At 53.1% G+C, this 15,010-nt stretch overlaps 1 protein-coding gene and 2 pseudogenes across 1 annotated transcript; 1 reads left to right on the top strand and 2 right to left on the bottom strand.

Annotated features, from left to right (window-relative positions):
* The window catches only part of LOC128820668 (uncharacterized), a 1,438,581-nt pseudogene that overhangs the window by 25,166 nt on the left and 1,398,405 nt on the right, over positions 1–15,010 (top strand).
* Positions 1–15,010, bottom strand: part of LOC128820667 (uncharacterized) — a 2,212,279-nt pseudogene that overhangs the window by 1,338,352 nt on the left and 858,917 nt on the right.
* LOC128820734 (olfactory receptor 14A16-like) lies at positions 1,409–2,443 on the bottom strand. Its single transcript, XM_054001556.1, has one exon. It carries the CDS (start codon positions 2,339–2,341, stop codon positions 1,409–1,411), a length of 933 nt encoding a protein of 310 aa, XP_053857531.1. The 5' UTR covers positions 2,342–2,443.

Here is a 15,010-nt window from a genome sequence, read left to right as displayed (position 1 = left end):
CAGGCAGACACAGCAGCCCAGATGTGCCCACCTGGCAAGGGAGCAGCGTGAGGCCCTGCAGGAGCCTGCAGACAATTCCTGCAGCACCTGTGGGATGATCCTGCTCCCCAAAGGATGTTCCAATGCTGCCAAGTCAGGAACTGCAATGGGGAGTGGGGCCAGAGAGGAAAGGGCAAACAGGGATGGGCTGTGTGCAGGGGAGGGAACAGGGCTGGGCAACAGGAAGAAATCGGGACCAGGGAAGAGTAAAGAAAGCAGGGGTGAAGCAAAGGAAATGCTCAGGGCAATTTGGGGGTGGCTGCCAGGCAGCCCTGGCTCTGAGCAACAGCATCTGCAGTGGGACAGGAAAGTCCCAGCTGATAGGAACAAACTTTCTGGCTGAGTGCAGAGGCCAGGACAAAGCTGAGTGGTTTCCCTGGCGTCCCCCAGCCCTTCCTGTCCCCAGGGGCTGATGGCATTTGTGCTGCCTCAGGTTCATGTCCCCACAGCACCAGCACGGGGGTGCTCCCGCCTGCTGTGTGCAATGCAAACAGGGGCTCCTGAGCCAGCGCTGCCGTGTCTGTGCCTGCAAGGATGCGGCACCTGTGTGAGCTGGGGGAGAGGCCAGGGCTGCAGAGGGGGGATGTTGTTGGCAGCTCCATGAGGACGCTCTGGGACGCTGCCCTGGGCTGTGCAGCACACTGGGGATGGATCAGCCCCTGCTCTGCTGCTCCTTCCCGTCTCCCCCAGGGCCCTGGCAGAGCACCAGCCGTGCTGTTTGCCCCCAGCCTGCCCACGGCCAGCCTGGGGCTGCTGACGGGGGTTTTCTGTGCTGAGCATTGGCCTGGCCGTGTTCTTGAGAGAGCCTGGGCAAGGAGCCTGGAGCCCCCAGGCCCTGGCCTGAGGCCTCAGCGCTGCCCCAGCAGTGCCCATGGCCTGTCCCTGCTGCAGCCCCGGCACTGCCACCCCCAGGACTGTGCCCGGCCCCGAGAGCACTCAGGCCCTGCAGCAACACCAGGGCCACCAGGGCAGCGGGGCAGGGCCACGGGAGCAGCACTGGCAACACCAAGTGCTGCTGCTGGTGCTGGGCACAGCTGCTGTGCCAGCACTGATCTGCCCCCAGCTCTATACACAGGCACTGCTGCTGCAGCTCCAGAGAAGGCAACAAAAGGGCAGCTCTGCAGAAAACTTTGCTGGGAGATCCTTGAGTTCCTTTAAAGCCACTGAGAGTGCAGCCCCTCATTGACACAGTCTGTGGCCACAGAGAAGGTGGAGAGAAACAAAATGAGAAATGGCATGAACAATGACATTTCTTTGTGGACAATATTGAAAAAGTGAATCAAAGAAAAAGAACCTGCAAAATGAAACCAACAAGAAGTACCAACGATTACTTTTATTTTAAGCCATTTTCAAAAAATTGCTCAGCAGTTTAATGTTCCTGAAAGCGTCCAATCATCAGTCTCCACACTGCCGCCTTGAGCTCCTGGTTTCTCAGGCTGTAGATGAAGGGGTTCAGGGCTGGAGGCACCACCGAGTACAGAACTGACAGGGCTAGATCCAGGGATAGGGAGGAGATGGAGGGGGGCTTCAGGTAGGCAAATATACCAGTGCTGATAAACAGAGAGACCACGGCCAAGTGAGGGAGGCAGGTGGAAAAGGCTTTGTGCCGTCCCTGCTCAGAGGGGATCCTCAGCACAGCCCTGAAGATCTGCACATAGGAGAAAACCATGAACACAAAACAACAAAATAACAAACTGGCACTAACAGTAAGAAGTCCAAGTTCCCTAAGATAGGATGTGGAGCAGGAGAGCTTGAGGATCTGTGGGATTTCACAGAAGAACTGGCCCAGGGCATTGCCATGGCACAGGGACAGGGAAAATGTATTGGCTGTTTGCAGCAGAGCATTGAGAAATCCACTGGCCCAGGCAGCTGCTGCCATGTGGGCACAAGCTCTGCTGCCCAGGAGGGTCCCGTAGTGCAGGGGTTTGCAGATGGACACGTAGCGGTCGTAGCACATGATGGTCAGGAGGGAAAGCTCTGCTGAGATGAAGAACAGAAAGAAAAAGAGCTGAGCAGCACATCCTGTGTAGGAGATGGTGCTGGTGTCCCAGAGGGAATTGTGCATGGCTTTGGGGACAGTGGTGCAGATGGAGCCCAGGTCGCTGAGGGCCAGGTTGAGCAGGAAGAAGAACATGGGCGTGTGCAGGTGGTGGCCGCAGGCTACGGTGCTGATGATGAGGCCGTTGCCCAGGAGGGCAGCCAGGGAGATGCCCAGCAAGAGGCAGAAGTGCAGGAGCTGCAGCTGCCGCGTCTCTGCCAGTGCCAGCAGGAGGAAGTGGCTGATGGAGCTGCTGTTGGACATTTGCTGTGGCTGCACATGGGCACCTGTTCATGGAGAAGGGACAGTGACAAGTCAGGAGAGGCTGCTTGGAGCCAAACCTGGGCCATTCCCTGTAGCCTGTCCTGCTGGCACTCACCCACCCTTGTTCCTGCTCTGGGCAAATCTTCACCCAGGCCCCTGCCTGAGCTCCAGCTGTGCTGGCTGAGTGTGCCAGGAGCAGCCAGGGCTGTGTGTGTGGACTCTCAAGGAGCCATCCCTGCCCTGCTGCATTGGGTTTGTGGCCATGGGGCAGAGGGACAAAGCTGGATATTCTGAATTTGTCAGGGCAATCACTACTACTGCAGACTTGCTTGGTAGCATCTGCACTGCCACATCTAGTGGACTTGGATAGCAGGGGAAAGATGTAGGGAATGTTTTTCCTACCCACACATCATTGCTGGCTCTCTGAGGTCAGACATCCCTAGCATTCCTGCTGCACTCAGAGTTTGGCACTGAGAGATGGGAAAGGCAAAGGATTCCCTGTGGCTGAGGGAAGTGAGGGCTGGATGGGCTTGTTCCCCCAGCACTGCTCTGCTCAGCCCCCTCTGCTTCCCTGAGCATCTCCCTGGGCCTGGACATTCCCTCCTGAGAGGTGCCTTGTCCCTGCCAGCACTCACAGAGCCCATCCCACCCCGTGTGCCCTCGGCCCGGCCCTACAGAAACCTGCCTGTGTGCAGGGCCCTGGCTGGGGCAGGGTCTTTGTGCAGCTGGGCAAGGGCAGCTCAGGAGAGCCCTGCTGGGCCCTGCCAAGGTGATGCTGCTGCTGTCCAGGGCTGAGAGTGGCTGAAGGCCCTTTGGGAGGCTGCCAGCAGAGAGACTGACCACCCAAAGTCACAGTTCTGGAGTCTCTGTAAATGTTCAAACATTCCTTTGGTTATCCTGTGTTCCTTTCAACTCAGAATGTTCTGTCATTCTGGGATTACAATTCCAGTTCTGCTTCTCTCATCCCCATGTTGTCTATGATCAAAAGAGAAAAACAAACAAACAAACAAACCCTTGCAACAGTTAGAACAGTAAAGTAAAAACCAGACCTTTATTGGAAGCTTCCAGGTGTCCCAGTGGGGATGAGGCACAATCGGCTCCTGATTTCAACAATTTATAAGGGTTGATTAACTGGGATATTTAACAGGAACATCCAATAGGAGATTCAGTTGTCCCAGTTACACACTTCTGGCTCAACCCATTGGTGTAGGTCCAAGAGCTACTTTGCCACGCTTTTTGTTATGACTGCTCATATTCTGGTCAAAACCAAAATGTTCTTCTTGTAGGTCCTCTTCCTGGTAATAAGACAATGCAGTATTTCAGGAATGTATTTAGACAGTCTGCTTATTGATCTGAAATCTAACAGAAAGGTTAGGAGATGTACTAGAGTTAATTAAGGATTGTATTGATCGAAGTATATAATAGTAGTTTAATAGAGTTAATTAAGAGTTTAATAGCGTAAAGTAAGGATTATAATTTTATAACAATATAATAGTAATTCAAAGAGCTATGAATATATAAAAATGTACCAAAAGCAAAAATCTTTTTGTCACCACCCCAACTTTCCCATTCTTCTCCAAGCAGGAAATGGAAAACACTCTCAGGAAAGCTGCCCATCTTTACAGCAATCCCAGGCTTTCCTTCTTTGGGAAGTGTCCTCCGGAGCTGTGCCCAGGCTGGTCTGGAGCTGGGAGCAGCCCTGCCCCAGCCAGCAGCTCTCAGCAGCAGCACCTGCCCTGCTCAGGGTGGCTCCTTCCCCCCACAGCTTCTGGCCAGCGCTGGCAGCAGCTCCCCGGGCCGGCTGAGAGCTGTCCCTGGCAGGCAGCAGAGTCCCTGGGCCAGCACAGCGCCCTGGGCTGCAGGACCCTGCTCTGCAGGACAGCCCTGGGCACCCCTGGCTGCTCTGCACAAGAGACCATCAGAGAATGTACTCACAGGGGCTGTGGGCATTGGGATGTTCCAGCTTGAGGAGATCACTGCAGGAGCTGCAGCTGCATTGTCCTGCAGCCAGAGGTTCCTGTGCCAAGGGCTGGCAGTGATTCTGCCCCAGGCACTTCTCAGCACCTTCCCAGCCCTGACTGATTGAAGCTCTCTGTGCCTCTGGGCTGTGCCCACGCTGGCTGCAGGCAGTGCCCCAGCCCTGCTGGGCTGGGAGAAGAGCTGCTCATCCAGAGAAATGTGCTTTTGAAGCTCTGCTTGCTTACCAGCATCACCCTCTGTGCCAGGAGCCCGGCCCAGCTCAGCAGCACAGACACAGCACAAGGACTTGAATGAGCCTCTGGGGCTTTGTGCTCAGGCCCTGAACATCAGGCCCTGAGAGGGAGCTGCAGAAACCTCTCCAGAGCTCCAAGTCAGAATCCAACTCCAAAGTTTCTTTGACTTTTAATGGGTCCCACTGAGGGACAGGACTGAGAAAGTGTCCCCAGGCCCCAGGCAGAGCAGAGAACTGGAGGCACTGATGACAGGTGGGGACAAAGAGAAGCCAAGTCTTGGTGGCCTGGGGCACAGCAGGGTCTGTGCCACCAAGGGCTGTGAGGAGACACCTTGTGCTGAGGCCCTGGGGCCTCCTGGCACAGCCCCAGCCAGGCTGGGCACTGTCAGCCCCTTGTCCTGCCCTCAGCATCCCCCCCTAGCCCACATCCCAGTGGCCTCAAGGATCTGCTGGAAGGAGTCCCTGGGGAGCCTTGCTCAGGAATGGCCCTGGGGGCTCCACAATGCTCCCAGGCACTGCAGGTTTTTCAAAGGACTTTGGCTCTGGCTTTTGCCTTGCAGTCTCTGAGAGCTTTGTGCAATCATGGCCTCCAATTATCTGCTGTAATTAGTCCCTGGAGAGGCTTTGTCAGCAACAACACTCAGTGGGGCTCATTAATGATTCAAGGTACTTCAGTTCTTTTAAGGTACTTGGTGTTTCCCTTTGGATACAGACTCTGTGAGAAGTTTGTGCAATCATGGCCCCAATTATCTGCTTTAACGAGTCCCTTGAGAGCTTTGTACTGGCACTCAGTGGGGCTCATTAATGCTTTGAGATACTCAACTTTTTTCAGGTACTTTGGATTTTCCTTTCCACACTGAGAGGTTTTTGTGCCATTTTGAATCTCTGAGAGGTTTTTGTGCCATCCTGGTCTCCAATTATCCCCTCCAAAGAGTCCATGCGGAGCCTGTGTTGGGGATGGACCTCAGTGGGTCACATTAATGCTTTGAGACACTTTGGGTTTTTCCTCTGACTCTGACTCCTGGAAAGTTTTGTGCAATCTCCTCTCAGGCCCTGAGGTTCCAGGGCTCAGCTCCAAAAGCACCACGGGGCTCATTAGGATCAAGCAAGTCCTGACAAACCATGGCTCTGCCTTGATTTCCCTCTGCTCAATGCAGTTCATCAGGAAGTTTCTGTAGTGGTTTTGGTTCACAATTTGAGATTTCTTGTCCAATGCATCAATTAGTGTGGTGGGTTCAGTGCTGGCTAATTACCAGTGCACTCACTAGAATATACTTACTCATTTCCTGCTGTGAGATAGGATTAGGAGAAAGGCAAAGAGGCTCGAAACATTAAAATGGTGTAAATCAAAGTTTATTAACAGTAACTAAAAGAAAGAGTAATAAGAATCAGAACAAAACTTTAAGAACACTTCCTCTCCATACAACCTGACAATGAAAAGAGACGAAACCTAAAATTTTCTGTCAGTTTTCCACCTCAGGAATTGTCTTTCTTCAGTCCACTTAGGGAGAGAAGTTCCTCTTGTTAATGTTATCGAGACTTCTCCATAAGAAAACAGTTCTCTCATGGCTTTTCATTTCCACGAATAGCAGCTGCCTGGAAAAATCTGCAATCATGAGTTCCCTCCCATTATCACAGCTTTTCCACAGCTGTGTTTATGGGCCATGTCAACTTATGGGTATTGGTTTAAAGAAGAGCTGTTTAAGAACAAAAATTCTTTTCAACTATTTCTGAAATCATCTTCATCTCTGGGAACAGAGGTCTTCTTCTTCTCTCCCTGAGGGCACAGGGTCTCATCACTCTTGTCTCTTTCTCTGTTCAAACTTCTCATGGGATCACAGCTACTGCAACAATTCATTCTTTTAGCATGGAGGCCTTTGATGAGCAAGTCATCTCCCCATTCTTTTCAATGCATTATAGGGAAAAAGAGAGTCTGATGTATCAATTCCATCCTTCTCCATAGCTTTACCAGAGAATTTCAGCCCCAAGATCAGGGCATCTCCTCATCCCTCCCATCTGGGACTCAACTTCCTTTTCACTGACCTCGGTGTCTTCACGTTGCTCCTGTGTGTGCCTGCACTTTGTCCTTTTCTCTGACTGGAGGGAGGATGGAAGCACGGGAAGAGTCAATATCTGAGGCGGGGCCTGCAGATGGTTGCGTGAGCCCGGCCGGGCTGGGTCCTTGCGGCCGGAGCTGTTTTGCCATGGAGGTTTGTGCAGCGGCTGCGCTGGGGCTGTGTCAGGCTGGGCGGCGCTGGGGGCAGGGCCAGGATCTCAGCAGCCAGGCCAGAGCAGAGCAGCAGCACGGCCGGGGCCGATGGCTTCTCCTGGCCCTGCCCGCTGGTTGCGGGCCAAGCCCAAGGGCGGCAGAAGCTTGGCCGAGCCGGCCCGGCCCGGGGCTGCTCCTGGGGCCCGGCGGATCCTGCCTGGGCCCGGGCTGGCGGCGGGGCAGGGCTCGGCAGCGGCCAGATGTCAGCAAGCGCAGCCACGGCCCGGCCCGGCCTCGGCCCCGCGGCCTCCCCTCCCCTGCCCGGCAGCCGATGGGGCCTGGCGGGCTCCCTGGGAAGGGGCCCGGCCCCACGGCAGGAGCCGCCCGGCCCGCCCCGGCCCAGACGGGGGCTGGCCCGGCCTTGGCACCTCTGTGCTGGCCAGAAGGGAAAGAGACCCAGCCAGGCTTCTTTGTCTTTAACTTGTGTCTTCACAGAGGCGTCTGCAGTTCCCTTAGTGGTTTAACAGATTGTCAGTTCTCAAAGCTAATTACTGATTGGTTTTTTGTCAGACACAGAAGAAACTGCTAGCAGCTTCTATCAGGACATCACTTGTGTGATGCAAAACCACCACAACAGCACAGAGCACTGAGCTCCTTTGTCCATATGTAGTGGTCATGAGCCTGAGGCCTCAGGACCCCACCTTGGGAGATCTCTGGGTGCTCTCCAAGGTGTTTTCAAATGAAAACATTCAGCTCATAGTCTAAGAAAATCACCAGAAGCCAGGGCCAGGCTGACCTGTCTGTCCTGTCTACTTTTCTGTAGGAGCAATCCTTGGATATAGGGAATTTGGGAGGCCAAATTCTAATTTTGGACATGGACCCTGCACATGAAAGCCAGTACTTTTCCATGGCAACGAAGGAACAGAACTCCAGTGTTTCAGGGGCAGATGAGATGTGACCACCAGAAGGTAAGGCCAGAGAGAGCTGGCAGTTTGTTTTCTGAGAGATACTCTTAGATACAGGAAACTGTTTTGGGAGGATACCAATTTTGGCAATGGGCATCTGGAAAGAGGGACAGTTCTTTTCCAAAGCAAGGAAAGCACGGAGCCCCAGTGCTCCAGGAGCTGATGAGAGGCAGCCCTTGGCATTCCAAGATCAGCCAGACCTGTCAGGTGGCCCCTGGGAGGCCAAGCCAGCCAGACCTGTTCCATGTGCCCTCGGTTCCATGGAGCCCCACAGTGTCCCAGTGGTCCCTTGCTTCCAGGAGGCCCTGAGGTGTCACAATGCCCCCTTGGTGACACGAGGCCCTGAAGGGTCCTCATGGTCTCCATGGTTCCATCAGGCCCCACAGAGTCATGATGGTCTCTGGGTCCATGAAGCCCCGCTGTGTCACCATGGCCCCTTGGTTCCATGGGCTCCAGTGGTGCCACAATGATCCCCTTGGTTCCATGAGGTCCCCACAGTGTCACAGGGATCTCCATTGGAAGGAAAGAAGCAAGCCCCAGTGTGGCAGGGGCAGCCACCAGAGGCCAAGGCCAGCCAGACTTGATGGTACTGGCAGATTTAGGCTGGGAGCAACCCTTGGATATAAAGAGTTTTGGAGGTGGAATCACAATTTCAGGCATGGACACCCTGAGGAGAAGGATGGTTCTTTTCCATACAAAGAAAAGCATGGAACACCGATGTTTGAGGGGCAGATGAAAGGCGGCCACCAGAGGCCTAGGCCAGCCAGACCTCTCTGTCCTGGTAGCTTTTGTCTGAAAGCAACCCTTGGATATAAGGTATCTGGGAGGTGGAACCCCAATGTTGGCCATTTCTGCATAGATAAGAAGGACGGTTCTATTCCATAGGAAGGAAAGCGCAGAAACCAAGTGTTTTAAAGGCAGAAGAGGAGAGAGGTGGCTCCTGGGATGCCAATCCAGCCAGACCTTTTTGTCCTGGCAGCTTTTGTCACTGAGCAATCCTTGGATACATGGAACTTGGGAGGAGGAATCTCAATTTTGACCACGGACCCCTTGAGAAGAAAGGGATTCTCTTCCATTGGAAGGAAGGCACAGAGCCCCAGTGTTTCGAGGCAGGTGAGAGGCAGCCCCCAAGAGGCCAAGGGCAGCCAGACCTGTCTGTCCTGGCTGCTTTCACTTGGGAGCAATCCTTGGATGTACGGAATTTTGGAGGTGGAATCCCAGTTTTGGCCATGGGTGCCTGGACAGGAAGATAAGTTCTTTTTTCTAAGAAGGAAAGCACAGAACCCCAGTGTTTGAGAGGCACATGAGTGCCAGCCCTCAGGAAGCCAAGGCCAGCCAGACTTGTGAGTCCTGGCATCTTCTGTCTGGGAGCTGTCCGTGGATATAGGGAATTCTGGACACAGTTCCCCAATATTAGCCATGGGTGCCTGGTCGAGATGGATGTTTTTTTTCCATAAGAAAGAAAAGCACATGGTCCCAGTGTCTCAACGGCAGATGAGAGGTGGCCCCCAGGAGGCCCAGCCAGCCAGACCTGTTCCATGTTCCCTTGGTTTCGTGGGACCCCACAGTGTCACAATGGCCTCCTTGGTTCCATGAGGCCCTGGAATGTCACAATGTCCCCCTTGCTTCTGCAGTGTCACAATGGCCCCGTGCTTCCATGAAGCCTTGCAATGTCACAATGGCTTTGTGGTTCCACAAAGCCCTGATGTGTCACAATGGCCCCTCGGCTCCATGCGCTCTCGCTGTGTCACAACGGCTCCTCTGTGACACTGCGGGCTCCACAAGGTCACCACCGACCCTTGGTTCCTTGGGGCCCCCGAGTTCCACAATGGTCTCCTTGATTCCATGAGGCAGCAGAGTGTCACAATGGCCCCTTGGTTCCATGAGGTTCCGTAGTGTCACCGTGGTGTCCTTGGACCCGCATTGTCACAACTGACCTGTGGTGATCACATATCCTCTGAACAGAGAGAGAGAGCTCTCCCAGGATTTTCCTGGGAAGCTGTGAGAAGTTGTAAGAAAGCTCAGAGAAAAGAATGAGAAACAATTCTTATCTTCACTTGCTGCACCTGTTGTTGTTTTGCACATGTGGAATGTGTTATGGAGATTTGTTTAACAAAGGGTGATTTCGTAATTGGCCAATGGTGACAGTGTTTGGATTTCAATTATCCAATCTGGTCTGTCTGTATTGGACTGTCTGCAAGAGTGATGAGTGTTTCTTAGTAGTATAGTATAGTATAATAGAATAAAGCGATTGATCAGCCTTCTGGAATCATGGAGTCAATGCTAATTATCACCACTCTGGGGACGCCCTGCTACAATAGTTATCCAAGTCAATCTTCCCTTACCTCTGAATGCTAAATAGAATAGGCTTAACAGGCACATCAGCAACACCAACCACTGTAGACCCAAAGAGCTGGCTGAGGGGTTGGGAGAAAATTTCCCCCAGTGTCATTTCCTCACAGTGGGTACCATTATTAAAGTAATTCCAAACACATACAGTTAGTGTGTGGGAGCCTTGAATCCATGTGCCCACTGTCCAGAGGAAATGAGAAATCCATAAATTCCTCACCACATTTACCCATGAAACAAATTGGATAGCAGCCACAGTAGCCATAGTTATGGGATGGGAAAAATGTAGCCACAACCATGTGCCACCCAAAGCAGGGTGAGCTAGACCACATGGTGACACCTAACAAGGTTTCTATATCCAGTACAACAACAAAATTAAAAAAAATTCTGTTACTCAAGAATTGTCATTCTCATTTCACACTTTTTCTCTTGATGCCTTCAGGCTGCACATTGGGCACCACAATTGTTCTTGGTTTACAAGACAGGTGTCTGCTAGGGAAGGCAGAAAAAAGCCCCCTGTGGAATGGAGAATGTAAACCCCTCCCTCCAAATTATTAGAATTGTGAAATCAAGGGGCTCTCAGGCAAAGATCTGGGAATAGCAATAACAGTTCTTCACTAGTGTGTACAATAAAGCAAACAAACAGCAGCACCTCCGGCGCTGGCAGCAAACAGAACAGGAGCCCAGTGCAGCCTTTCGGCCGCGGCACTTTCCCTGCGGTGCAGCTCCGGGCACGGCCGGCAGGGGCGCTGGTGGCTCCCGGGGGGCAGGGCAGGTGCGGTGATCCCCGCGCGGCTGCAGGGGGCGCTCCGGCGCGGGCTCGGGGAGCACGCGGCCATGGCGGCTTTGTCCCAAGGCGGGAAGGGCTGGAAGAAGGCTCCGCTTCACAAACCCTGGGGGCAGCCGGCTCCAGGGCCCCAGCAGGACTCTGGGAAAGCAGCAAGCTGGGCCGGCAGGATGTCTCAGCAGGCAGGGGGTGAGGGGCTCCCAGCAGGGCAGGGAGAGCCGAGCTCAGGATCCTGGGCACCCGAGCAGACGGGGATAGGTCTCTCTTTTAGTGGGGCAGGTGTTAATAAGGTCCCAGTTTAGGGGCTGTTCTCACGAGCAGAGGCTCACCCCATGACAGAAGAAGCAGCTCTGGGCTGGGCTCCGGCAGCAGCAGTGGAAACTCCCTTTCCCAAGAGCTGTGGCTCTGATCGTCCTCCTCCCAAATAAAGGGATCAGCCGATAATCACCAGCCGATGATAAGGAATGAACAGAAAGGAAAAACCCAACCCCTAAGAGTTTAAAGTTAGAAAGTGTATGTTTATTGCGACGCCAGGCAGCGTGGGGGATAGCTCCCAAAGGCACACTGCACCTTTCCAATCATTACAGAGTCCTTTTATCCACACAAGAATTGCATACCCAAAATACCAATACATATTCATCATTTTGGTGCATCCCATTCCTCGCTTCCTATGCTAATCATTCCAAAAGCTGTTAAGCATGCGTAGTTTGTTCCTTGAAATGGGTAGGCGGTCCCTTTCATGGGGAGGGGTCCCAAAATTAGGAAGTAAATGAAGTCTTCCTCATTCTGACCTTTTTACCTTTTCAATGCAAATATGACAAATGAACCTTGGTAGAACTCCCATTCCCTGTCTTCAATTGCTTTCAGAACAGAGGAGGCCCACAAGAGTCTTCTGTTCCTAAAAGCTATTTGTCACTTTCTATAGTCCTCATTAGAAACCCAGCTAACTAAACATTGTGTTGACAGTCAATCAATTCTTAGTTAACTGCTAACTCTTAACTTCATCAAGGCCTACTAATTGATTTTAACTAACTCTAGTAAGGCTTACCTCTAACTCAAATCTTAGCTGCTCTAAAATCTCTCAATCCCTTCAAGTTGATGTTGCACAGGCAGTTCCTGCAGGGTCCCACGTGCGGCTGAACCTGCAGACAGGAGAGAGAGAAGCCAAGCTCCCAGAGAGAGAAAATGGGGAAAGTGACAGGAGGGAAGAGAGAAGAAGGAAAAGGTAGAGGTGGGCCCATGGCCCCCAGCAGCAGCAGCCACAGGGCCAAAAGCCCCCCGCCCCCTGCCCAGCACAGCCTGCCCTGCCCCTCCAGCTGTCACCCGAGTGGGGGACAGGGACCAGTGGCCGCTGCCAGCAGCAGGAACGGGGGCAGGGTGAGGATCCCCTGGCTTGGCTTTTGTCTCGTGAACAGTCCGGGCACAGGGCAGTGCAAGGCAGGCTGGCAAGCGAAGCCCGGAGCCTTTGGAGGCTCCAAGCCCTAAACATCAGCCCCTGCAGCAGCCCAGATCTGGGTCCCACAGTTCCCAAGGCTGTCATGGCCTTCAGAGCATGAAGGTGGATTTTGCATCCCTGTGGCCTGATGCCGCCTCCCGGTCCAGGAGTCCCCGTGGCTCCAGCAGCAAGGGTGGCTGAAGGCTTCCTGCCTGCTTTGGGCCATTGCTGCAGGGGCCACTGCTGTCAGAGCCCCCTCTCTGCTGCTGACAGCTCTGCTCCTGGGGACACTGCTCTGGCCCAGCCCAGGAAGAGCAGCAGTGCCCAGTGCCAGGAGTGGTGTCAGTGGGAGCCCCTGTGCACAGGGACCCCCAGCCCCGGGCTGGCCGTGCCAGCCCCCCCAGGGACCTCCAGCCCCGATAACCCAGAACAAGTGGGAATCACAACTGTGCAAACGCCGCCTGGGCCCAAAGGAATTGCAAAGAGAACTGAGATTTTAAAAAGAAACAGTATTTTTTCCCCCAAGATCGGCAAAACCTAGGGTTTACAGAACATGTTTCATTGCAACAATCCTTAGAACAACAACAGTCTACAGAATGTGTTTATATGGGAGGCCATAGACTAACAATCTACAGAACATATTTACATGGGTGCTTATAGACTAACAAACTTACTAACATATTTACATGGGTGCCTATAGAGTAACAAACTTCCAAACATATTTACAGAAAACCTCTAAACTTCAGAACATATTTACAGAGGGGTGATATCTGTGGCCCTCATCTCCATCGGTCTTTGAAGAAAGGCCGCAGCAGCGCTGGACTCTGGGGCCAGCAGTGGCCCAGGTGGGCTGGCAGCTGGGCCCCAGGGGCTGGGACAGGGCTGGCAGGGCTGGCATGGCCCCAGGCAAGCGCAGGGCAGGCCGGGGCTGGTGCTTGTGCCACCACAATCCAGGGCCCCCTGCCGGCACCGTGTCCCTGAGCGGGGCCATCCAGCCCAGCCCCAGCCTGGTGTCAGGGGACACACTCTGCCTGTGGGCTGGGCGTGGGAAGCATCTGCCTCTCTTGCTCCTGGGGCTCCATCTTCATCCAAGGACCATGGGCTCCTCCTCATCCTTCTCATCGACTTCCATCTCCTCCATCTTGTCCTCCACATCAATGTCCATCTCCTCGATGTTGTCCTCCACGTCCACTTCCATGTCCTTGGCAGTCTCTTCCGTGTCCACCTCCATCATTTCTTCCCTATCCCGCACCATGTCCACTTCCATCTCCTCCACGGTGTCTCTGGCCGTCTGCAAGAGGCAGCACAATCTCACGCTGGGCTTGCTGTCCCACCCCATCCATTCCCACATGGCTGCAGCCTGCCCAAGCAGGGTGCCCCCCTCCCTGGAATGGCACTGTACCTCCACTGGGGCAGCAGTGCACATCCTGCCGGGATTGGCTTCAGAGCAGGCGGCAGCAAAAGCCCAGGCAGCAGCAAGAGCTCAGCACTGACGGGCAGAGCGAAGGGCGAGGGAGAAGTGGCCCTTGGCAGCAGCTGAAGTGTCTGCTGTGCTCGTTTCCAGGTCCTGGGCCTTCCACCTGGAACACTCGGGGAGCTGTGATGTCACAGAATGGGCATTTAAAGGCCATCCAGTCCAATGCCCTTCAGTGAGCAGGGACAGCTTTGACTAGGTCAGGTTGCTCAGAGCAGGTGCTTGAGTGACTGCAGGGATGGATGTCCACCTCTGTGGGCAACCTGTGACAGGGTTTCAAAACCTAGAGTGCAAAAAATGGGTTTCTTTCGTCTAGTCTGAATTGACTGTCTTTAGATTACAACCATTCCCCCACGGTCTGGTCACATAAGGCCCTACTAAAAATTCTGTCCCATCTCTTTTACAAGCCCCCTAAGGTACTGAAAGGCAGCAATCAGGTCTCCCTGGAGTCTTCTCTCTTCCAGGCTGAACACCCCCAGCTCTCCCAGCGTGTCTCCAAAGCCGAAGGGCTCCAGCCCTCAGAGCGTTTTGTCCCTCCTCTGGACTAGAGCCAACAGAACCATGTCCTTCCTGTGCTGGGGACCCAGAGCTGGATGCAGTACTCTGTCATGGTAGAGACGGAGACAATACAAAGCAACACCCTCCATTTCCAGAAGGCTTCAAACCCTGTTTTTATTCTAGCACGCATGCTTTTTCTACATTCTTACAAAGCTCCTAAGTTTACTCATTGGCCTCAGAGACAGTGGAACTGCAATTAGAGCTAAGCATTAACTGTAAGATTTGTCAGCAGAAAAATTATATGAGTAGTGGAAAAGTAAGGACAAATAGTACAATGGTCTGTGTATTAACGCTTGGCTAGAATAAGTCCCTAAGCTACAGAAAATATCTCCATCAAGATATTAGGATGTTCTAAGCTTACTAATGGAGCTCTGTGCATTGGGTTTTAAGGCTCACAATACAAGTAGGTATTGTATTCAAAAGATATAAATAAAACAAATATTGTTTTAACAAATGGTACGTGTGCTTATAGTGATTGGAGAAATCTATTGTCAAGATGCTTTTGCTTTGTGTGATTGGTCAAAAAGCTTTTAAAGTAAGTTGTACCATTAAGTTCTTTGCCTGCTGCCGGGGATGTGAGCTGCTGGCATCTGCCCATTGTCATAACCATGGAATGAGACTGATGCTGGAACAGAAACAGCTCGAGACGCGTTCCTCAGCAGTCCCGTCCCGTGGGTGAT

Source organism: Vidua macroura, chromosome 30 (genome assembly GCF_024509145.1).
Source record: "Vidua macroura isolate BioBank_ID:100142 chromosome 30, ASM2450914v1, whole genome shotgun sequence".
NCBI classification, from domain to species: domain Eukaryota; kingdom Metazoa; phylum Chordata; class Aves; order Passeriformes; family Viduidae; genus Vidua; species Vidua macroura.
The sequence above is the reverse complement of the archived record's forward strand: the minus strand, read 5'-3'. Positions and strand labels throughout refer to the sequence as shown.

Excerpts from the sequence above, each read along its gene's own strand:
- LOC128820734 (XM_054001556.1), bottom strand. The coding sequence starts at position 2,341 with ATGTCCAACAGCAGCTCCATCAGCCACTTCCTCCTGCTGGCACTGGCA.